This window comes from Nicotiana tomentosiformis, chromosome 9, assembly GCF_000390325.3.
Source record: "Nicotiana tomentosiformis chromosome 9, ASM39032v3, whole genome shotgun sequence".
Lineage (NCBI taxonomy): Eukaryota > Viridiplantae > Streptophyta > Magnoliopsida > Solanales > Solanaceae > Nicotiana > Nicotiana tomentosiformis.
Genome location: NC_090820.1, coordinates 67728962 through 67753658, shown reverse-complemented (window position 1 = coordinate 67753658; position 24697 = coordinate 67728962). Strand labels below are relative to the sequence as shown.

Here is a 24697-nt window from a genome sequence, read left to right as displayed (position 1 = left end):
TTGCTGTTGTACGGAGATTTCAAGGTACATCTGCCACGTCCGCAGACCTCGGAGTCCCCCTCTATTCTCCCCTATGTCATTAAGCTTATGTATTTCATTTATTAGACTCTAGTGTGTAGAGATTCTAGTTTCCTTCTGTAGCTTTTGACTTATGATGTTCCGGGTTTCGGAAATACTTTGTATTACTAGAGTGTTGGTTATTGTACATGCCAAGCGACATTGTTACCAGTTTTTTGGTTATCTGTTGCAGTTAGTTGTTAAGTTTTACTTCCATTTTGTTATTTCCGTATTTTGTTAGGCTTACCTAGTCGTCGAGACTAAGTGCCGTCATGATGTCTTACGGAGGGAGAATTGGGTCGTGACAAGTTGGTATTTGTGCTCTAGGTTCATAGGTGTCATGAGTCACAAACTTGTTTAGTAGAATTTCACGGATCGGTACAAAGACGTCTGTATTTATCTTTGGGAGGCTATGGAACTGTTAGGAAAAATTACACTTCTTTGATTCCTTGTCGTGCGAAATTGTTGACTTCGAAATTCTATTCTCTCACAGATGGTGAGGACACGTACAGGCATATCTGATGACCAGGCACCCGCGCCTCCTGTTAGAGCCACGAGAGGCTGGGTCTGGGGTAGAGGCCGAGGACATCCACGCGGTGCAGCCAAAGCACCCACACTAGATGTTACAGAGAAGCCCCCAGTAGCTCCAGCTGGAGGACAGGCACTTGAGGTACATGTTGCTACACCAGCCCTCCAGGAGACTCTATCCCAGTTTTTGAGCATGTTCAGCACCATAGCTCTGGCTTGATTGATTCCACTTGCTCCTGCCACATTTCAGGCGGGGGAGGAGAATAGACTCCCGTCGCTGGTACCCTAGAACAGGGAGTTCAGGTAGACCAGGATCCAGAGATCATACCAGTGCAGCCGGTAGCTCCAGTACAACCCGAAATTAGGGCAGCAGTTTCTGAGGCAGATGTCACACCCCAACCTCGGGAAGCGCAACCAATGCTCAACCAAGTGAACCTGGCCGAGCAAGCCTGTTAGATAATTTCTACCCAATTAACCCATGATCAAGAAAAGAAGTGATTTCCTTAATTAGGCAGAAGGAAGTTCATACATACAACATTAAATTGTTTGATTTTTTTGCTACTTCCCTGTTAAGTTTCAAAATACATACATTTTGAGATTTAGTGGAAACAAAATACAAAATACGACATAATACGTTTGACCTTTCTAGTACCCATGTACAACCCACATAGTATCTACGGAGCCTCTAAAGATATATAAGAGAGTAAACATGGCGCCGGCAACAAGGCCCCGACTATACCTCAAAAAGTGAACATAATATAAACAAAAGGTACAATACATGACCCCGGAATGAAATGGGGCTCACCGAGTCCGCTGAGAAGAGGATGCAGCACTATCTGTGATCAACACTATCTGCTATGTAACCACCTGCATCCATTTAAAGGGATGTTAGTACCGTCGAATAGCACTAGTATGTAAAGCTAAACACCAACTAAATAGAATGAATAATAATACAAGAGGAACAATCAAGAATTCAATAAGGGCTTCAAATAATAGTAAAACAACAAGTTAAGTATCATATACATTTTCAAGATAATTTCCATATTATTAGGTTGTGTGGCCTTTAGTACCGATATTACACAATTCACAATACCTATGTATTCTTATACGGAGTCCGATCTCGGCCCGATCGGCTAGGCCATCTCATTTGAGACATTACCACAATTTTATCATAATTTCCAGCACAGTGCCACCAGGTGTGTGGCATGGCATCCGATCAAGGCCCGATCGGAATGTCCATCTCATTTGAGACATCAACCATTTTCACAATTTCACACACAATACCACCATGTTCTCACACGGAGTTCGATCTCGGCCCGATCGGCTAGGCCATCTCATTTAAGACATTACCTTTTTCAGTCAATCATCTCATATCGTACATCTTTCGTATATTTTCAATTCATTGACACTAGTGATTATGATTATAAAGTCATTCTTGGCACTTGGCCGTATTTCATAGTTCTGGTCCCCTTTTTCCATACTCAAATATCATCATCACTATCCACAACAATAAGGCTTCCCATTCAAGACATTAGATTCACATATGAGCAATTTGGAAATCTTAGGCACATTTAGGCTTTTCATATATTTTGGCATAACAACGTTTATTTCAATCTTGACATGAAGTCTTAACATTTCTAACACATGTTCCATATTTTTGAACACATCCTCAAACAATAAGATAACATGGTGAAGCATTTAGAATAAATATTGAACTTACATCCTTCAAAATAAACACATTAAAAATTGCCAATTCTATAATGATCAAGGGCCTACTCAAATTATATGAACACCGTGTGGTTCGATTCTAAGAAGAAGGGGGTTTAGCCAACATACCTCAATTGAGCCTCTTAAAACTCTAAGATGTTCCAGATTATTAGCAACTTCAATCTATTTTAGCAATATAACAAAAATGAACCAAAATTAGGAAGATGAACATGGTTTTAGCTCATTTGAGCATATTATCAAACACTAGGTGTGCATCAATGTTTTAAGCCCCTTTTTGTGGAAGATTCCATCTTTCCCCAACCCATTCTATATCACTTTTAGCTAACAATATTCCCCATATATGAGGAACACATGCATGCAAAGTAAACACCCCCAGTCCCATGAATTACCTTACTAATGGCCCATTCTAGTCACATTTTGAAACTAAGAGTTTGGGTGATAGAATCTTACCTCTTAGGAAGAAGACCTAGGTGCCTCTCTTGATAATCTTCACGATTTTAAGTGAGAATTGAAGAGCAATGTGATGAAGATCACATCTCCCTGTAGGACCCTCTCTCTCACTCTAAAAATATCAGAAAATATGATTAAAATGGTCTATGGGATGTGTTTTAACGGAATAGGGTCGGGTTTAAAAACCCCAAAATTGAAGCACTGGAACAGGTTCTGCGGTCACATATGCAACCGTATAATAGTAATTCGGTCCGTGAAATGACCACAAAATGGGTGCCATAGCTAGAAAGAAACTGACTTGGGCTGCGGTCAATATGCGACCCGCAGACCTATTCTGCGGTCGCGTAATGCACCGCAGAATGGTTCTGCAATCGTATAGTGCACCGCAGAACCTTCCTCCAAAAAATACCAAGGCGGGATATGTGACAAGAATGCCGCTCGCGAAACTGTTATGCGGTCGCATAATGGCCGCGAAATTGGGCATCAAAAGATGCCCAGAAATCTGCCCCACTCTGCGACCAGTCTGCGGTCCACATAGTGGTTCTGCAGCAGCAGAATGGGCTGCAGTGACATTTTTCTTCAACTCCCAGTGCACTGTTCAATCCAAAAAGTCCGAACCGCGGCTCACAAGCTTGTCGCGAAGACTTTCTACTATTATAACCTCTACGCCTACTTTGGCATCACAAAATCCGGGTTTTTAGGAAAACATTTTATGGGGCCTTACATCCTCCCCCACTTAAGATAATTCGTCCTCGAATGAGGATCAGGGTATACTATTAGCACCCTATGCAACTCAGTTTTTCATACCCTACACCAGCAACCCCAAATTAAATAACTCCCTAAATTTCCAAAAAGTTTGCTAGAGTTTCCTTTGTAACTAGGCCTATCTACCTGTCAGAGAGCCCCAGAAACACATCTTACAAACATGTACAGAATCCAACGATGTAATATAACTCATAACAACACCAACTGTGGCCTCCTGTAAACAACATATAATCAAAAGGAACACCTTTACATTAACTGAATAAGTGATACAAAATTAATAGGCGACAAGTTCATAAAAAGGATGAATTACACCGCTATTCAAACAAGTAAGGATACTTTTTCTTTATTTCTTCCTCGGCCTCCCACGTGGCCTCTTCAACCTGTTGGTTTCTCCAAAACACTTTCACGGAGGCAATTTCTTTGTTCCTCAACTTTCGGACTTGCCTATCAAGAATGGCAACTAGAATTTCTTCATATGACAATTCTTCATTAATCTCAATGGTCTCAACCGGCACAATAGATGACGGATCTCCAACTACCTTCTTCAACATAGATACATGGAATACCGGGTGCACTAACGACATCTAGGGTGGGTAGCTCAAGCTTGTACGCCAGCTTACCGATCCTCTGTATGATTTTGTATGGCACGACATACCTCAGACTCAATTTCCCTTTCTTTCCAAATCGCATAATTCCCTTCATGGGGGAAACCTTCAAGAATAACCAATCATCTTCTTTGAACTCTAAGTCTCTGCGACGAACATTCGAATCAGAGTTTTGATGACTCTGCGCAGTCTTCAACCGCTCCTTTATGACCTTAACATTTTCCATTTCCTGATGTACAAGGTCCGGCCCTATCAACTCTGCTTCCCCAATCTCGAACCACCTAATGGGAGATCTACATCTCTTACCATACAATGCCTCAAATGGTGCCATCTGAATACTTGCATGAAAGCTATTGTTATAAGCAAATTCTATGAGTGGCAAATGATCAGCCCAACTACCCTTGAATTCAAGAACACAATAACGCAACATGTCCTCAAGCGTCTGAATAGTCCGCTCTGCTTGCCCGTCGGTATGTGGATGGAAGGATGTACTAAGATTTAACTAAGTACCTAAACCTTGCTGAAATATCTTCCAAATATTGGCCGTGAACTGAGCACCTCGATCGGAAATGATAGAAACTGGATTGCCATGTAGCCTGACTATTTCCTTGATATACAACTGAGCATACTGTTCCGCTGTGTCGGTAGATTTAACTGGCAAGAAGTGTGCTGATTTCGTGAGTCGGTCCACGATTACCCAAATTGATTAAAACTTGCACGGAGTGCACGGTTACCCTACCACATAGTCCATATTAATCATTTCCCACTTCCATATTGGAATTTCTATGTTCTGTGCCAACCCACCAGGCCGTTGATGTTCGGCCTTCACTTGCTGACAATTCGGACACCTTGCCACAAAGTCCGCCACATTCCTTTTCATGTCATTCCACCAATAGATTTCCTTGAGGTCATGATACATCTTTGTAAAACCTGGATGCACGAAATACCTAGAAGCGTGAGCCTCGGTAATGATTCTTCCCCTCCTTCAGTTGCACCAAAAATGGATCATCATATTGCTTCTCTTTGACTTTCACAACAAGCAATGATTCAACCTTATTTTGCACAATTACCCCTCCTTCACCAGAGTCCGTAAGATGAACTCCCAAACTAGCCAATCGATGGACTTCCTTGGCCAATGGCCTTTGATATACCTCCAAATGAGCCAAACTACCCATAGATTTCCGGCTAAGCGCATCCGCCACAACATTGACTTTCCCCGGGTGATATATAATATCGATATCGTAATCCTTGAGTAACTCAAGCCATCTTCTTTGACTCAAATTCAGATCCTTTTATTTGAAAATATATTGAAGACTCTTGTGGTCCGTGAATACCTCCACATGGACCCCATACAAATAATGACGCCAAATTTTCAATGCAAACACCACTGCCGCAAGTTCTAAGTCATGTGTTGGATAGTTCTTTTCATGATTTTTGAGTTGCCTAGAAGCATAGGCTATAACCTTCACGTGTTGTATTAACACACACCCAAGCCCAATTCTTGAAGCATCACAATATACCATGAATTCATCCGTACCCACTGGCAGGGTCAACACCGGCATTGTAGTCAATCTTGATTTCAACTCCTGGAAGCTCCTTTCACAAGCATCAGACCATTGGAACTTAACCCCTTTCTTAGTCAATTTAGTCAACGGAGATGCAAGAGTAGAGAATACCTCCATTAACTTCCTGTAATACCCTGCTAAGCCCAAGAAACTGTGAATCTAGGTGAGCGTTTTAGGTCTAGGCCAATTCTTTTCTGCTGAAAGCTTTTGAGGATCAACCTTGATTCCTTTTCTAGAGATAACATAACCCAAGAATGTGATAGATTCGAGCCAAAATTCACACTTTGAAAATTTCGCATACAATTGGTGCTGATGAAGGGTCTGCAACACTACCTTGAGATGATCGGCATGGTCCTCCTGACTCGTGAATACACAAGAATATCGTCAATGAGCGCTATCATAAAGGAGTCGAGAAAAGGCTTGAAAACCCGATTCATAAGATCCATGAAAGTCGCTGGGGCATTTGTTAGCCCAAAAGACATTTATTGAAATTCAAAGTGCCCATACCGGGTTCTAAAAGCTGTTTGCAGAATATCCTACTCCCTGATCTTCAATTTGTGGTATCGAGATCATAAATAAATTTTGGAGAAGTATCTAGCACCCTGTAACTGATCAAATAAATCATCTATTCTTGGAAGTGGGTATTTATTTTTGATTGTGGCTTTGTTGTGATGTCGGTAGTCAATACACATCCTCAGTGATCCATCTTTATTACTCACAAAGAGGACCGATGTGCCCCATGGTGCCACACTCGGTCGGATGAAACCCTTTTCTAACAAATCCTTCAACTGTTCCTTTAATTCCTTCAATTCTGCTGGTGCCATCCTGTAGGGCGAAATAGATATAGGCTGCGTGCCTGGCATCACGTCAATCCTAAAATCAATTTCCCTGTCTGGCGGAATCCCAGGGAGCTCATCAGGAAAGACCTCCAGAAATTCATTCACAACTGGCACTGACTCGAGTGTAGGTGCCTTAGCAGTGGTGTCTGTAACTCTGACCAAATCGTAAATACACCCCTTGTTGATCATCTTTGTGGCCTTAAGGTAAGAAATAAACCTACCTTTTGGCATTACTTTATCCCCCTTCCACTCAATAAATGACTCATTTGGAAATTCAAACCTCACAGTTCTAGTTCGGCAGTCGAGCTTAGCAAAACATAAATAAAGCCAATCCATTCTTATAATTACATCAAAATCAACCATCCCCAATTCAATGAGATCGGCCACGGTGTCCCGACCACGCACCGTGATAACACAACCATTATAAACTTGTGCAGCCATAATAGACTCGCCAACCAGAGTAGATACAGAGAACGGATCATGAAGTTGTTCCGGTTCTATCCCAATTCCATAGCAACATAAGGGGTAACATAGGACAAGGTGGAACCGGGGATCAATAAGAGCATATACATCATGAGTTTGGATAGTCAATGTACTTGTGACAATATCTAGAGAAGCCTCTGCATTGTAGCAATCACTCATAGTATAGAAACGGTTGGGTCCTCCTGAACTCTGCGCGCCACCCCTAGCTGCACTATGCCCTGCTGGTGCCGGAGTGCCTCGAGCAGGAGGGGGTGTTGAAGATGTAGCAACTGCAGAACTAGAAGGTTGTGTTATGCCTCTGCCCGCACCCTGGCAGGATGAACGACACTCCCTCTGAATATGACCCCTCAATCCGCACCTGTAACATATAGGTAAGTCCATGTAGCAGATCCATGAGTGCATCCTCCCACACCTGGGGCATTGGGGCCTCCGCTGCTGCGGGAATCTCCCTCCTGATCGGTCTTGATAGTAAGGTCCCCTGCTGCCCTAATTGGGCCTGAAGCGATTCCCCTACTGCTGACTATGCCCCACTGCTGGTGCACTGGCTGAAGACGGAGCATGAGACTGGGTTGGCCCTGATGACCCTCCCCTGAAAGCTGATCTTCCCCCGCCAAATGACTCCCCAAAGTTTCCTGCAGACCGGGCCTTGCTAGTACCCTCTCGCTCCCTCATGTTCTTCAACTTGCTGTTCTCTGTAGCTTGAGCTAATGCTACCATTTTTCCATAGTTCATATCTTAATTCAAGGCAGTTGTAGCGGCCTCATTGATAACCAAGGGGCTAAGGCCCTACACAAGCCGACGCACTCTAGCCTCCATAGTAGGCAACATGTGAATAGCATATTTTGACAGGCGCGCGAACTCTATGTGATACTCCAACATACTCCTACTCCCTTGCTTAAGGTTCTCAAACTCTGCGGCACGGGCTGCCCTAGTCTTGGCAGGCAAGAAATGGTCTATAAAGGCATCAACAAACTCACTCTATCTCGTTGGAGGGCTCCCCTCCCCCCGAGAGTCCTCTCACAGCTCAAACCAAGAATATGCCACCCCTTTTAGACGATAGGCGGCCAACTCCACTCCCTCCATCTCAGTAGCGCGCATTACACAAAGAGTCTTATGCATATCATAAATGAAGTCATGGGGGTCATCCTTGGAATTAACACCTATGAACACCGGAGGATCCAACTACATAAATCTGTTCACCCTAGAACTAGTAGAATTCCTTGTTTGCTAGACAAAGTGGGTGCAATATTTGATCTCTCGGCTTGAGAAGCCACTATTTGTGTTAGCATCTGAATAGCTCCCCTAAGATCCCTATCATAAATACCAGAGCCGGACACTGGGGCTGGAGGTGGAATCGGAATACCTAGTGGAGGAACCATCGCACCCTTAGTAGATGTAGGAACTGGTGTGGCCTGGGCCGGTGTAGTGGAATCAGGTAGTGTAGCAGTCGGGGGATTATCCTCATCCCTCGGGTGTTCACCTGTATCATCAAATAATGGGTCCACTGCCACTCCTAAGGCGGCGTTGGCTCCTTGGCCAGTTCTTGCTTTCTTCTTAGGTGCCATATACTGAAAGTTAAAGGAATGCACGAGTTAGAGGAGGAACAGTTGCACATTTAGTTTCATCGCACGATCAAGAATATCAAAGAAGGGTATTGTTCCTAAATGTCCAAGTAGCCACCAACTTATAGATGTGGTCGACAACACACCGATAAGAAGGACTCTACTAGACAAGGCTCCGAGACATCCTAGGACACTTTAAAACCTTAGGCTCTAATACCAAGTTTGTCACGCCCCAACCTCGGGAAGCACGACCGGTGCTCAACCGAGTGAACCCGGCCGAGCAAGCTTGTTAGATACTTTCTACCCAATTAACCCATGATCAAGAAAAGACGTGATTTCCTTAATCAGGAAGAAGGAAATTCATACATACAACATTAAACCGTTTGATTTTCTTGCTACTTCCCTGTTAAGTTTCAAAATACATACATTTTGAGATTTAGTGGAAACAAAATCCAAAATATGACATAATCCGTTTGACCTTTCTAAGCACCCATGTACAATCCACATAGTGTCTACGGAGCCTCAAAAGATGCAAAAAAGAGTAAAGATGGTGCCGGCAACAAAGCCCTGACTATACCTCAAAAAGTGACCATAATATAAACAAAAGGTACAATACATGATCCCGGAATGAAATGGGGCTCACCGAGTCCGCTGAGAAGAGGATGCAACCCTATCTGTGATCAACACTGTCTGCTATGTAACCACCTGCATCCATTTAAAGATGCAACGTCTCTGTCAAAAGGGACGTTACTACCGTCGAATAGAATGAATAATAATACAAGAGGAACAATCAAGAATTCAATAAGGGCTATAAATAATAGTAAAACAACAAGTTAAGGATCATATACGTTTTCAAGACAATTTTCATATTATTAGCTTGGGTGACCTTTAGTACCGATATTCCACAATTCACAATAACTCTGTATTCTTATACGGAGTCCGATCTCGGTCCGATCGGCTAGGCCATCTCATTTGAGACATTACCATAATTTCATCATAATTTCCAGCACAGTGCCACCATGTGTGCGGCATGGCGTCCGATCATGGCCCAATCAGCTAGGCCATCTTCTTTAGAGTACCATATCCAACTTTGGGGGATAGCTCAGTTGGGAGAGTGTCAGACTAAAGATCTGAAGGTCGCATGTTCGATCCACGCACTGCACTTCTTTCATTTCTTAGCTTTTCTTTTTCTAACTTCTCATTCAGGGGTTAAATCTTCTCATTTAGGTCCAAACTTTCCAACTTTCCAAATATCTTAAATCTACATATTTCGATAATTCTTGTCTTTTACTCTTCCGTTGTTTGCTATGATGTTCCGACTACTTTTTAATAGTAGGGGACGGAACCTAGCCCCACATGACCTTTTCATCAAAAGGCCCCAATGAGTGTAAATAAAATGAGTTAATGACTCAATTACCCACAAAAACAAAACTATTTACCCTTACTTACCCATTTACTTTTCTACCTATCAAACTAATTATATTTCATACCTGTGGTAGCTTTTGTAGGTAATTTCCTCTTTTTCTCCTTTTCTTTTTTTATCTCTCCGCTTCTTTTCTTTTTTCCTTCTTTTCTTTTTTTCTCATTTTTTTTATTTTTTCTTCTTTTTAGTTCATTTATTTTTTGTCCAAATTTTGGCTACTCTTTATTTTTTTAATTTTTTTTCTTTATTTGTTGTTCCTTTCCTAATTTCATTTAACTCCTTTTTTCTTTTATTTTCCTTTTCTCTTCATAATCTAATTTCATTGACTTTTTTTCTCTTTTTTATTATTCTTTTTTTATACAATAAGAAAATATAATTGATAAAATAAATATTGGTTCATCTTTTTTTTTTAATTTAACTATTATAATATACATTTTTTTTCTTTTTTTCCTTTTTTTCTTAATTTTTAATTCAATTATTAGAACAACTTATACATTATAACTATTTTCTCTTCTCTTCTTTTGCTTTTATTTTTTTAATTATTATTTATCATTATTTCAAATTATTTTTTATTTCTTTTTTCATAATCTAATTCTGCACACATTGTGGCTCCTTTATTTTGTTCTTTTTATTTATTTATATTATATACATATATTAATTATTAGAAATAACTTACTTTTGCATAAAGTATATCGAAAATAATATATTAATAGTAGTTGAAGTATATTATTGCAGTATACTATGATACACACATGCTATATACGGGGTATATGATATCGAGAACTCTGTTAGAAAATTAAAAAAGACTAGTTCAATTTTTAAACAAAAATTAAACAAATACCAAATTTAACTATATTGTTACATTATACCATATACTGTAATAGTATACTATTATAATAAATTATACACTATTGAATTAAATATTATATATCAAAATGGTATATAGTATGTTATTTTTGTATATAGTACAAATTAGTCTTCTTCGCTAATTCAACTCAATTTCAAACTAAATTTTAAATATCTACTCTAGAATTTTCACCAAATTGACTCAAATTCAACCACAATCTCCAATCAAATATTTCAACTAAATATTTTGATTTAAGAAAAAAATTAAAAAAATATGAGAACTCTGTTGAAAAGTTGAAATATAACTCAATGAATTTTTTTTTTTTAAAAGGACCAAATTGTAATAGTATACTGTTATATTATATAGTATGCTGTAATAGTATACCGTTGGAATGAACTTTATACCAAAATGGTATATAGTATATCATTTTGGTATATATTACAAATTCTTCTTCACCAGTTCAACACAATAAATTATACACTAATGAATTAAATATTATATACCACCATAGTATATAGTATGTTATTTTTATATATAGTAATTAGTTTTCTTCGCTAGTTCAACTGAATTTCAAAAATCTACTCCAAACTTTCCACCAAATTAACTCAAACTGTAGCCACTACCTCCAATCAAATATTTCAAACTAAATATTTTGGTTTAAGAAAAAGATAAAAAAAAAATGAGAACTCTGTTGAAAAGTTAAAAAATAACTCAATGAAAAATTCAAAAAAATCAAAAAGGACCATTGTAATAGTGTACTATTATATTATATAGTATACTATAATAGTATACGGTTGGAATAAACTGTCACGATCCAATTCTCATATAGGTTGTGATGGCGCCCAACACTACTGCTAGGCAAGCGAAGAGTAAATTACAACATGTTACTTCTTTTAATAAGTTTTCAAGTGATTAAATTCCATTACATAAAAAGGTTAAGAAACTGCATTTTGTAAATAAATAGACGAAAGCAGCTGAGTGCAATCATAACCATAGAATAATCCAAAACCATATGCCTGCTAGTGTGTGTGCCAAGACCTAGTGTCACAAGTGTATGAGCACTAATAAATTATACAAAACTCTAGCCAATGTCTGAACTGAAAATAGACAGAAATAAATATAAAGGAGAGACTCTAGGTGATGCGGACGGCTCAGGAAGTAGCTCATCACTAAGCCTCAGGATATCTGGGATGCGCGCTGGTAGTACCGCCGGATGCACCTGCCTCAGATCCTGCACGATTAGTGCAGAAGTGTAGTGTGAGTACATAAACAACATGTACCCAGTAAGTATCTAGTCTAACCTCAAAGATGTAGTGACGAGGGGGTTGACTTCGACACTTACTATGGGCTAACAATATGAATACAGAAATTCCAAATAAGCATGAGTTAAGTAATTAATAATAATAATCCATTAACAAGCAGGAGCAAATAATTCTTTAACAATTTAATAAAATCCAAATAAATCCCCGCCATTGATAAGTGTAACCTCATAAGCCACAAAATAATATCAAGTATGATTAGGCTCCGAGTATTATTAAGCATGAGTTATGCCGAGGTCGTACGGCCCGATCCAGAATAACGTGTACACTGCCGAGGGACGCGCGACATGATCCATAGATACATCTATCTACTACTGAGGCGTTCGGCCGGCTCCACAAGAAGAGAGGCTACTTTATAAGCATTTGACTTAAACGTTATAACATGGCTAATACACAATATAATAAAATTTCTATTAACGATCAAGTAATCCGCTAAAAATGCAAGTAAGTGAAATTTGATATTTTACAATTCCTCTAACAAGTTTTAATAATATTTGGGCACTTAAATTAACAAATAGGGTGCAAACATTACAAGTAATCCATGATTTGGGTCCTAAGCTACCCGAACATAAGCATGAATAGTAGCTACGCACGGACAATCGTCACCTCGTGCGTACGTAGCCCCCATAATTAGAAGCAAATATTGATTTAAATCACCTATGGGGTAAATTCCCTCTTACAAGGTTAAACAAGAGACTTACCTCATCTCAAAGCTCACTTTCCGGTCACAATTTTGCTCTAAATCCCCAACTCGGTGCCGAACAATCCAAAACTAGTTAAATGTTATATAAATTAATCAATACATGTTCGCAAGTTCATATTCTAACTATTAGAGTGATTACCCAACCCCGATTGAAGGATTCCTAAAATTCGTCCCCGGGCCCACGTGCTCAGATTCCGGAAATATTCAAAGAAAGTTGTTACCCATAACCTCACGAACTCAAATATATAATTTTCACTCAATTTCCTAACCATTTTCGTGGTTAAATCCCATTTTTATCAAAATCTAGGTTTTTCATCTAAACCCATACTTTCAACAATTTACATGTTAAAATCTACCCTTAATCTATGTATTTAACTCACATTAGATAGAATTTACTTACCTCCAAGTTCTAGGTGAAAGCCCCTCTCCAAGAGCTCCAAAATCGTCCAAAAGGTAAAAGAAAATGAGTCAAAATCGTCTAAGTCCCTCATTAAATGGACCATTCTGCCTCCAGGACTTCCGCATCTACGATCATTGGGCCGCATCTGCGAAAGGATCATCGCAGATGCGGTCCTCCCTTGGCTGGCCTAAGTCCGCATCTGCAGAATGAGGGTCTCTTCTACGAGGCCGCCCCTGCGGTAGTTGGGCCGCACTTGCGCAAGTCTCGCTTCTACGGTCGCGCATCTGCGGTCTCCTTGTCCACATCTGCGGTTACACCAGAAGGTGGGTGCTTCAGCTGTTCACCCATAGCTAAGCAACCTCCGCGCATCGTCCGAATGGCATGCGGGGCCCCCGAGTCCCCGTCTGAACATGCCAACAAGTTTGAAATCATTAAACGGACTCGCTCGCACCCTCAGAATGCAGAAAACAACATCAAAACTAAGAATTACACACCAAACCGAATTGAATTAACTTAAGAAATTCAAGTTCTTCCAACTTACTCTGAACGCGCCGAAACATACTTAAACTACTCGGAATGACACCAAATTTTGCGTGCAAGTTTTAAATCACCATACAGAACTATTCCTAAGCTCGGAATACCAAACGAACCTCGATAACACCAAAACCTACTCTAAACCAAATTTAAAGAACTTTTAAACCTTCAATAAGCAAACTTTCAACCTTAAGCGCCGAAACACTCCTGGGTCATCCAAAACCTAATCCGAACATACACCCAAGTCCAAAATCATCATATGAACCTATTGGGACCATCAACTCCTAGTTCCGAGGTCATTTACTCAAAATGTTGACCAAAGTCAAACTTAACCATTTTTGCCAACCTTAAGGAACCAAGTGTTCTGATTTCAACCCGAGCCCTTCCGAATTCTGAAATAGTCATCCCCCGCAAGTCATAAAACAGTAAAAGTACATACGAGGAGTCTTATTTAGGGAAACGGGTTCCTAGGAAGCTAAACGATCGGTCAGGTCGTTACATTCTCCACCTCTTAAGCAAATGTTCGTCCTCGAACGGGTCTAGAATCATACATGAAGTGCTGAACCGGTGTGGATATCTGCTCCGCATGTCCTCCTAGGCCTCCCAAGTCGCCTCCTTGACTGGTTGACCCCTCCACTGAACCTTTACTGCAGAAAGCTTCTTGGACCTCAACTGGCGAACTTGTTTGTCAACAATGGCAGTTGGCTCCTCCTCATAACCCATGCTCTCCTCTAATTGAACCGTGTTGTAGTCCAACACATGCGTCATGTCGGCATGATACTTGCGGAGCATAGACACATGGAAAACCGAATAAACTCCCGATAGACTGGGAGGCAAAGTAAGCTCATAAGAAACCTCCCCAACTCGTCTCAACACCTCGAATGGACCTATGAACCTTGGGCTCAACTTTCCCTTCTTTCCGAACCTCATGATCCCTTTCATCGGCGAGAACTTTCTCGCCCACCATAAAAGATATATCACTTGCCTTCTGATCCGCATAACTCTTATGTCTTGACTGTGCTGTCCGAAGTTGCTCCTGAATCAACTTTACCTTTTCCAAAGCATCCTTCACCAAATTAGTGCCCATACAATTTAGCCTCGCCGGGCTCAAACCATCTGATGGGAGAACGACATCGCCCATTATATAAAGCCTCAAATGGGGCCATCTCTATGTTGGACTGATAACTGTTGTTGTAAGCAAACTCGGCCAAAGGCAAGAATCGATCCCACTGCCCTCTAAAGTCAATAACACATTCTCTGAGCATATCCTCCAAGATCTGCATTGTCCGCTCCGACTACCCGTCGGTCTGCGGATGAAAGGTTGTGTTGAGCTCTACGCGGGTCCCCAACTCACTTTGTACTGCCCTCCAAAAATGTGAAGTAAACTGAGGACCTCTATTTGATATAATAGAAACAGGTACACCATATAACCAAACAATCTCCTGAATATAAATCTGGGCCAACCTCTCTGAAGAGTACGTGGTCACAACAGGAATGAAGTGTGCCGACTTGGTCAACCTATCGGCAATGACCAAAACTGTATCAAACTTCCGCAAGGTCCGCGACAACCCAATTACGAAGTCCATAGTAATGCGCTCAGGTATAGTCATCTGCTGAAGTAGGCCACCTAGCCTATAATGCTCATACTTGACCTGCTGGCAATTTAGGCACCTCGCCACATACTCAACTATGTCCTTCTTCATCCGCCGCCACCAATAATGCTGTCTCAAGTCATGATACATCTTTGTAGTACCTGGACGAATAAAATACCGTGAGCTGTATGCCTCTTCTAGAATCTTCTCCCTCAAGCCATCAACATTTGGAACACATAGGTGACACTGGAGTCGCAGAACACCATCCACACCGAGAGCAACCTCCTTGGCATCATCCTGTAGTACCATCTCTTTGAGAACCAACAAGTGCGGATCATCAAACTGGCGAGCCTTGATATGCTCGAATAGTGAAGACCGAGCAACGACGCATGCAAGAACTTGACTGGTCTATGAAATATCCAACCTTATAAGTCTGTTAGCCAAAGACTGAATGTCCAAAGCTAGTGGTCTCCCCTCTACTGGGATGAATGCCAAACTACCCATACTCTCCGCCTTTCTGCTCAAGGAATCTGCAGCTACATTAGCCTTGCCTTGATGATAAAGGATGGTAATATCATAATCTTTTAGTAACTCAAGCCACCTGCGCTGCCTCAAATTGAGATCCATCTGCTTGAACAAATGTTGCAAGCTACGATGATTGATGTAAACCTCACAGGACACTCCATAAAGATAATGCCTCCAGATCTTAAGTGCATGGACAATTGCAGCCAACTCCAAATCGTGTACAGGGTAATTCTTCTCCTGGGGCTTCAGCTAACGTGAAGCATATGCAATAACTTGCCCCTCCTGCATCAGTACACAACCCAAACCAATGTGTGAAGTGTCGCAATACACAATATACATCCCTGAACCAGAAGGCAACACCAACACTGGTGTTGAAGTCAATGCAGTCTTGAGCTTCTGAAAGCTCACCTCATAATCATCAGACCATTGGAACGGAGCACCCTTCTGGGTCAATCTAGTTAAAGGTGCTACAATATATGAGAAGCCCTTCATAAACCGACGATAATAACTTGCTAATCCCAAGAATCTCCTAATCTCAATCGCCGTGGTAGGATGAGGACAACTCTAAATTACCTCAATCTTCTTGGGTTCAACCTTAATGCCCTCGCCTAATACAACATGCCCCAAGAATGCTACAGAATCTAGCCAAAACTCGCACTTGGAGAACTTAGCATATAGCTTCTGTTCCCGCAAGGTCTGAAGCACCACTCTCAAATGCTGCTCGCGCTCCTCCATGCTACGTGAGTAGATCATAATGTCATCAATGAAGACAATGACAAACGAATCAATGTATGGCCTGAACACCCGGTTTATCAAATGCATAAACTTCTTCGGGGTGTTGGTCAAGCCAAAGGACATCACTAGAAACGCATAATGGCCATATCTAGTCCGAAAAGACGTCTTCGGAACATTAAAATCCTGAATCTTTAACTGATGGTACCCTGATCTCAAGTCGATCTTAGAGAACACCCTGGCACCCTACAACTGGTCAAACAAATCATCAATATGCGGCAACGTGTACTTGTTCTTGATGGTGATCTTGTTCAACTTGCAGTAATCAATGCACATCCACATAGTCCCATATTTCTTCTTCACAAATAACACTGGTGCACCCCAAGGCGATACACTTGGCCTGATGAACTCTTTTGCTAGCAACTCCCCAAGTTGCTTCTTTAACTCCTTCAACTCTATCGGAGCCATGAGGTACGATGGGATAGATATAAGCTGGGTATCTGGAGCCAAATCAATACAGAAATCGATATCACAATCTGGTGGCATGCCTGGAAGATCAGAAGGGAACACATCGAAGAACTCCCATACCATGGGCATTGAATCAATCGTCGGAGTCTCTATGGTAGTATCCCGAACATAGGCTAGATAAACCAAACAACCCTTCTTCGCCTATGTGTTGAGCCTTCAGAAAAGAAATAACCCAACTAGATGTACTGCCAGATGAACCCTTCCACTCCAATCTAGAAAACTCTGGCATCACCAAGGTAATAGTCTTAGTATGGAAATCAAGGATTGCGTGATATGGAGATAACCAGTCCATGCCCAGGATGACCTCAAAGTCGGTCATATCGAGCAACAGAAGATCCTCTCTAGTCTCATAACCACAGAATGTAACAATGCAGGACAGGTAGATCCGATCCACTACAATAGAATTGCCCACGGGAGGGGACACATAAACAGGAGTACCCAAGGACTCACGAGGAATACCCAGGAAATGAGCAAACAGAGATGAAACATATGAATATGTAGATCCTGGGTCAAATAGTACTAATGCATCCCTACCATAGACAGAAATAATACATGTGATCACAGCATCTGAGGCCATTATATCTTGTTTGGCCGGAAAAACATAGAACCTAGCTGGAGCGACACTTGACTGGCCTCCACCTGACTGGCCTCCACCTCTAAGATGGCCCCTACCCACATGACCTCTGCCTCTGGGCGGCCGAACTTCTGGTGGAGTAGCTGGTGCTGTAATCATAGGCTACTGACCCTACTGCACTACCTTGCTCCGAAGCCTGGGGCACAACTTTCCCATATGACTGAGATCCCCGCACTCGAAACAACCACTAGGTACGGTGAGCTTCTGACCTGAAGTCTGACGCTGATGGCTTAAATACCCACTAGAGGAACACTGAATAACTGGTGGGCGGTAGGAGCTCTCTGGCATGGCGTTCAAATACGGTCGCACTAGAGTACCTCGAGGAGGTGGCGGTGTTGGATATGTGGGCCTGCTAAACTGACCCCTCACAAACTGGCCTCTGCCCCCAGCCGGGGCACCTCTGAACTCTCCCAAATACCGAAATCGTTTATCCCTCGTAGCCTACTCCCGGCTACGCTGACGTACACCCTCGATCCTCTGAGCTATATCTACAGTTAGCTTATAAGAAGTTTCTATCTTAACCTCTCAGGTCATGGTGGCCTGAATGCCAGTGTGAAAACCTGCAACAAACCTTCACACTCTCTCTGCATCAGAGAACCTCACCTCATATTCGAACACTGACATCTGACCCTACTGGAGCTGTTGAACTGAAACCGTAACTCTTCCCTCTGAGAGGGTGGAATATACATGTCCAGGAAAATATGGGTGAACCGGTCCCAAGTCATGGGAGTAGAATCTGCTGGTCTGCCGAGAAGATATGACTGCCACCACCTACGGGCCCTTCCCTCCAGCTGAAAATTGGTATAATCGACCCCATGGGACTCCAATATCCTTATGTTGTGTAGTTTGTCCCTCCTCCGATCAATAAAGTCCTGGGGTCCTCATGTCGCTCACCTCTGAAGACTGGGGATGAAGCCTAGTCCATCTGTCCAATAGCTTCTTCGGATCGCTGGCCGCAGCTGGTCTGGGCTCAGGTATAGCTGCTTCAACTGGATAAGCTCTGCCCACGGGTAGTGCGCCCGGAGTCTGATATGCGACAGCTGCATGCCCTGGAGCCTGAGCGGTAGGGGTCTATGCTCCCTTCCCGCCTGAGATGTGGCTGGATCTATTGGAAATAAACCAGCCTACGTCATAGAATCCCTGAACTGTAGCATACGGCCCATGACCTCCTGGAATCCCGATGCGGACATGAAATCCATCGGGGATGGCTCTGCTGCAGGCACCTCCACCTGCTCATCAATAATAGGATCCTCTACTGGATCCACTGGTTGAACAACTGGGGCAACTCTGGGACATCCTCATCCCCTACCATGGGCTGGAGCCCTCCCTCAGCCTCTAGCAACAGTGGGAGCAGTTCCTCCATGGTCTGGAACATTCGCTGCGTGCGTTCTCACCATCTGTGAGAGAATAAGAGAAAGATACTTAGTACCACATCAACTGCACGATAGGATATGAAGAAAGAGTAGTTTCCTAACACCCTATAGCCTCTCGAATATAAGTACCGACATCTCCGCACTGATCCGCAAGACTCTATTAGGCCTACTCATAACTTGTGAGACCTACGTGAATCTAGTGCTCTGATACCATGTTGTCATGATCCAATTCACTTATAGGCCGTGATGGCGCCCAATGCTACCGCTAGGCAAGCCAACGGTGAATTACACCATGTTATTTCTCTTTTAATAAGTTTTCAAGTGATTAAATTCCATTAAATAAAAAGGTTAAGAAATCAGAACTTTGTAAATAAATAGACGAAAGCAGCTGATTGCAATCATAACCATAGAATAATCCAAAACCATATGCCTGCTAGTGTGTGTGCCAAGACATGGTGTCACAAGTGTATGAGCACTAATATATATACAAAACTCTAGCCATTGTCTGAATTGAAAATAGATAGAAATAAATGTAAAGGAGAGACTCTAGGTGTTGCGGACAGCTCAGGAAGTAGCTCACCACTATGCCTCGAGATATCTAGGATGCGCACCGATAGTACCGCCAGATGTACTTGCCTCAGATCTTGCATGATTAGTGTAGAAATGTAGCGTGAGTACATAAACAACATGTACCCAGTAAGTATCTAGTCTAACCTCGAAGAAGTAGTGATGATGAGGTCGACTTCGACAATTACTACGAGCTAACAATATGAATACAGAAATTCTAAAAAAGCATGAGTTATGTAATTAATAATAAATATCCATTAACAAGCAGGAGCAAATAATTCTTTCACAATTTAATAAATTCCCGTCATTGATATGTGTAACCTCATAAGACACAAAATAGTATCAAGTATGATTAGGCTCCGAGTATTATTAAGCACAATTTATGTCGAAGTCGTACGGCCCGATCCAGAATAACATGTACACTACCGAGGGACGTGCAACATAATCCATAGATGCATCTATCTACTGCCGAGGCGTTCGGCCCGCTCCACAAGAAGAGATGATACTTTATAAGCATTTGACTTAAACGTTATAATAGGGTTAATACACAATATAATAAAAATTCCATTAACGGTCAAGTAATCCGCTAAAAATTCAAGTAAGTAAAATTCGGTCTTTTACAATTCTTCTAACAAGTTCTAATATAATTTGGGCAATTAAATTAACAAATAGGGTGAAAACATTACAAGTAATCCATGATTTGGGTCTTAAGCTACCCGGACATAAGCATAAATAGTAGCTACGAACGGACTCTCGTTACCTCGTGCGTACGCAGCCCCCACAATTAGAAGCAAAAATTAATTTAAAGCACCTATGGGGGTAAATTCTCTCTTACAAGGTTCGACAAGAGACTTACCTCGTCTCAAGGCTCACTTTACGATCACAATTTTACTCTAAAGCCCCAACTCGGTGCCGAACAATCCAAAACTAGTGAAATGTTATATAAACTAATCAATACATGTTCTAAAGTTCATATTCTAACTATTAGAGTGATTACCCAACCCTAATTGAAAGATTCCTAAAATACGTCTCCGGGCCCACGTGTCCGGAAATATTTGAAGAAAGTTGTTACCCATAACCTCACAAACTCAAATATATAATTTTTACTCAATTCCCTAACCATTTCCGTGGTTAAATCCCATTGTTATCGAAACCTAGATTTTTCATCTAAACCCATAATTTCCATAATTGATATATTAAAATCTACCCTTAATCTATGTATTTAATTCAAATTCGATAGAATTTACTTACCTCCAAGTACTAGGTGAAAACCCCTCTCCAAGAGTTCCAAAATCGCCCCAAGAGGTGAAAGAAAATGAGTTAAAATCGTCTAAGTCACGCATTAAATGGACCATTCTACCTCTAAGACTTCCGCATCTGCGGTCCCTTGGCTGCCTCTGCGGAAGGTTCATCGCAGATGCATACCTCCCTTAGTTGGCCTAAGTCCGCATCTTCGGAATAAGGGTGGCTTCTGCGAGGCCGCTCCAACAGCAGATGAGTCGCACCTGCACAAGTCTCGCTTATGCGGTCCCTTGACCGCTTCTACGTCGCGCATCTGTGATGGCCATGTTCGCATCTATGGTTTCTGGCTGCCATGTTGGGCTGCTTCTGTGCGCTCGCACCTGCGGTTGGCCCTCCGCAGGTGCGGTTACACCAGAAGCTGGGTGCTTCAGCTATTCACCCATGGCTAATCGACCTCCGTGAATCGTCCAAACATGCCAACACGTTTGAAATCATAAAACGGACTCGCTCGCACCCTCAGAATGCGGAAAACAATATCAAAACTAAGAATTACACCCCAAACCAAATTGAATCAACTTATGAACTTCAAGTTCATCCAACTTACACCAAATTTTGCGTGCAAGTCTTAAATCACCAAACAAAACTATTCCCAGGCCCGGAATCCCAAACGGACCTCGATATCACCAAAACCTACTCTAAAACAAATTTAAAGAACTTTTAAACCTTCAATAACAAACTTTCAACCTTAAGTGCCGAAACGTTCCCGGGTCATCCAAAACCCGATCAGAATATACGCTTTAGTCCAAAATTATCATACAAACCTATTAGGACCATCAAATCACGGTTCCGAGGGTGTTTACTTAAAACGTTGACCAAAGTCAAACTTTGCCCTTTTTGCCAACCTTAAGGAACTAAGTGTTTCGATTTTAATCCGAACCCTTACAAATCCCGAACTAGCCATCCCCGCAAGTCATAAAATAGTAAAACCATATACATGGAGTCTTATTTAGGAAGCAATACAACCGGTCGGGTCGTTACATAAACTGTATACCAAAATAGTATATAGTATATCATTTTGGTATACAATACAAATTCTTCTTCTCTAGTCAACTCAACTTTAACCCAAATTTAAAAAATTTACTGCAAAATCTCCACCATGAAAACGTCGTTTAAAATTTGAAAAGGGCCTGAAAATTTTGAAAATCTAGAAAATGGTCCAATTATAATGATATACTGTTGCAACATATTATATATTATTGCAGTATATTGTATACTATTATAATAAACTATTGTAGTATATTGTATACTATTCTTATTGTATGTACTGCTAAATTATTTGTAGCAGTAAACTATAAAATAAATCAATATACTTTTATAGTATATTGTATACTGTAACGATATATTATTGAGTAATTATGTTTCTTCTTCAGATTAAAAGCTTCAAGCTCGAAAATGGAAGAACGTCTTCAAAATTTTAATTCAAATAATCACCTCAATGGAGCTCCAAATGCAACCAAATTTCAGTATTAACTTTCCAAAGGTATTATAGATAACATATTGTCACACCCACTTTGAATTAAACAATAAAATCTTCAAGTCAATAATTCATATTAAAGAGCTTCAAGCTAAGCAATGGTTGATCTTCAAACATATGAAAATTTCATATAGAGAAAGCCAAAATCTATCTAACTCAATGAGATTGAGAATTTTGAGAAGAAGCTATTGAAACCCTAAGTTTTTTATAGATTTACTTTCTAGCTTTGTTTTTATGGAATACATGAAAAAGAGAGGATAGAAAAGGTGGATAGATCAGATATTATATGGATGGAGATAATCCAATTTCCAAAAGTGAAGAAAAATAAAGGGAGAAGACAAATATAGGGAAAAGGTATAGTGCAACTTTAAACTGCATAGTTGCAATAGAAGAATGAATAAGAAAAATGAGTACACAGGTAAATATTTTTGGTCGGCTAGATGTATAGTGTAACTATTTTGAGAGTAGGTAAAAATGGGTAATTAATTTGTGTTAAGTAGGTATATAGCGTAAATTGCTCTAAATAAAAATGCATTTATTGTAGAGGTTGTTTGGAGTATATAAGTGAGAACACGAGATTCTTGGAGGAGGTTTCTATATTGATGCTATTTAATTTGTTCTAGATTTATGTTTCTAAATTTTTATTTTTAACAACAGGGAACACAAGCCCCTATAGCTCAGTGGTAGAACGCCATTCTTGTGAACTGGAGGATTGGGTTTTGGATGACCCGGAAGTATTTTGGCGCATAAAGTTGAAAGTTGGCGCATTGAAGGTTTTAAAGTTCTTTAAATTTAGTTTGGAGTTAGTTTTGGTGTTATCGAGGTCCGTTTGGCATTCTGAGCCTAAGAATAGTTTTGTATGGTTATTTAAGACCTGCACACAAAATTTGGTGTCATTCCGAGTAGTTTGAGTATGAATCGGCGCGTTCAGAGTAAGTTGGAAGAATTTCAAGTTCATAAGTTGATTTTATTGGTCTTGGGTTGCGATTCTTAGTTTTAATATTGCTTTTCGCATTCCGAGGGTGCGAGCGAGTTCCTTTTATGTTTACAAACTTGTTGGTATGCTTGGGCAAAGCCCCGAGGGCCTCAGGTACTATTCAGACAATACGCGGATCAAGTTTTGAATTTGGAGAAGAGCTGCCGGTGCATGTCATCTGGTGCGTTCGCACCTGTGGTGGAATGGCCTCAGAAGCGGCACCACAGATGCAACACCTTGCTCATAGAAGTGGAAAGGGAAGGGGTCAGCATGCTCCACAGAAGCGAAGCATTTCCGCAGAAGTGAAGTCGCTTCTGCGATGAAGTGGTCCGCAGGTGCGGACGGGGCAGCCTGACCATGGTCTCAGGTGCTGGGCAGTAGGGGTGTTCAAAACCGAACTGAAATCGAAAACCGAAAACCGAACCGCAAAAATGGCTTATTAGTATCAGGTTAACGGTTTAACGGATGTGGAACGGATTAAATTTTTTTTATTAACGGCTTATCGATTTGGGAACAAATTATTCAATTTTCTTAACGGATAACCGTTAACCCGTTAAGAATATATATGTAATATGTATATTAAATAAGTAATAAAAATCCCTTTCTTATCGGGGGTCGTGGCATTATACAAGCAAAAGTATTTCTTTACAGTTGTCCACTTGTCCAGTACCCTTCTTTACCAACACTCTATTAGGCATTAAGATTTGAGACATTAGAAAATAGAAACCCTAACGTCTAAAAGTGTTAATTTCAGTATTACACCCAGCAGCCAGAGCACCAGACTCACTGTCTCCCTCTCGCTAACTTGCCTCTCTATCTCGCCTCTCCCTCTCGCCAACTCGCCTCTCCCTGTCGTCATAGCCAGAGCCCAGAGCAGCATATGGTAAGTTTCTTTTCTTGTTGAAATTCCAACTGTTGCCTTCTCTGCCTTGTGCTGTTTTGAGATCGATTTTAATAGTTTTTGTTTAAATATTTGTTAAGGAAATGGTTATTTTCATTCCTTTTCTTTTCTTTTCTTGTTATAGTGACTCATAGCATGGCTGAAAATATACAAAGTGATAAGATGATGGGTGAAAGTGGGACTTCTAATTCAAATACAATAAGCCAATCTGAAACAACAAAGTCAAATATAACCAAAAAAGGAAAAAAAGGTCTATTGTGTGGGATCATTTTACAGAAATTATTA

General features: G+C 41.0%; 2 protein-coding genes across 2 annotated transcripts; both read right to left on the bottom strand.

The window, feature by feature from the left end:
* Positions 1 to 5080: 5080 nt before the first annotated feature.
* LOC138898925 (uncharacterized) lies at positions 5081 to 7737 on the bottom strand. The gene is made up of 6 exons (XM_070185034.1): positions 7535 to 7737; positions 7134 to 7378; positions 6886 to 7034; positions 6387 to 6735; positions 5654 to 5832; positions 5081 to 5422 (listed from the first exon to the last, which is right to left on the bottom strand). The coding sequence occupies exons 1-6, from the start codon at positions 7735 to 7737 to the stop codon at positions 5081 to 5083; spliced, it is 1467 nt and encodes a 488-aa protein (XP_070041135.1).
* Positions 7738 to 17258: 9521 nt separating this feature from the next.
* On the bottom strand, positions 17259 to 17918 carry LOC138898924 (uncharacterized). Its single transcript, XM_070185033.1, has one exon. It carries the CDS (start codon positions 17916 to 17918, stop codon positions 17259 to 17261), a length of 660 nt encoding a protein of 219 aa, XP_070041134.1.
* Positions 17919 to 24697: the final 6779 nt, after the last annotated feature.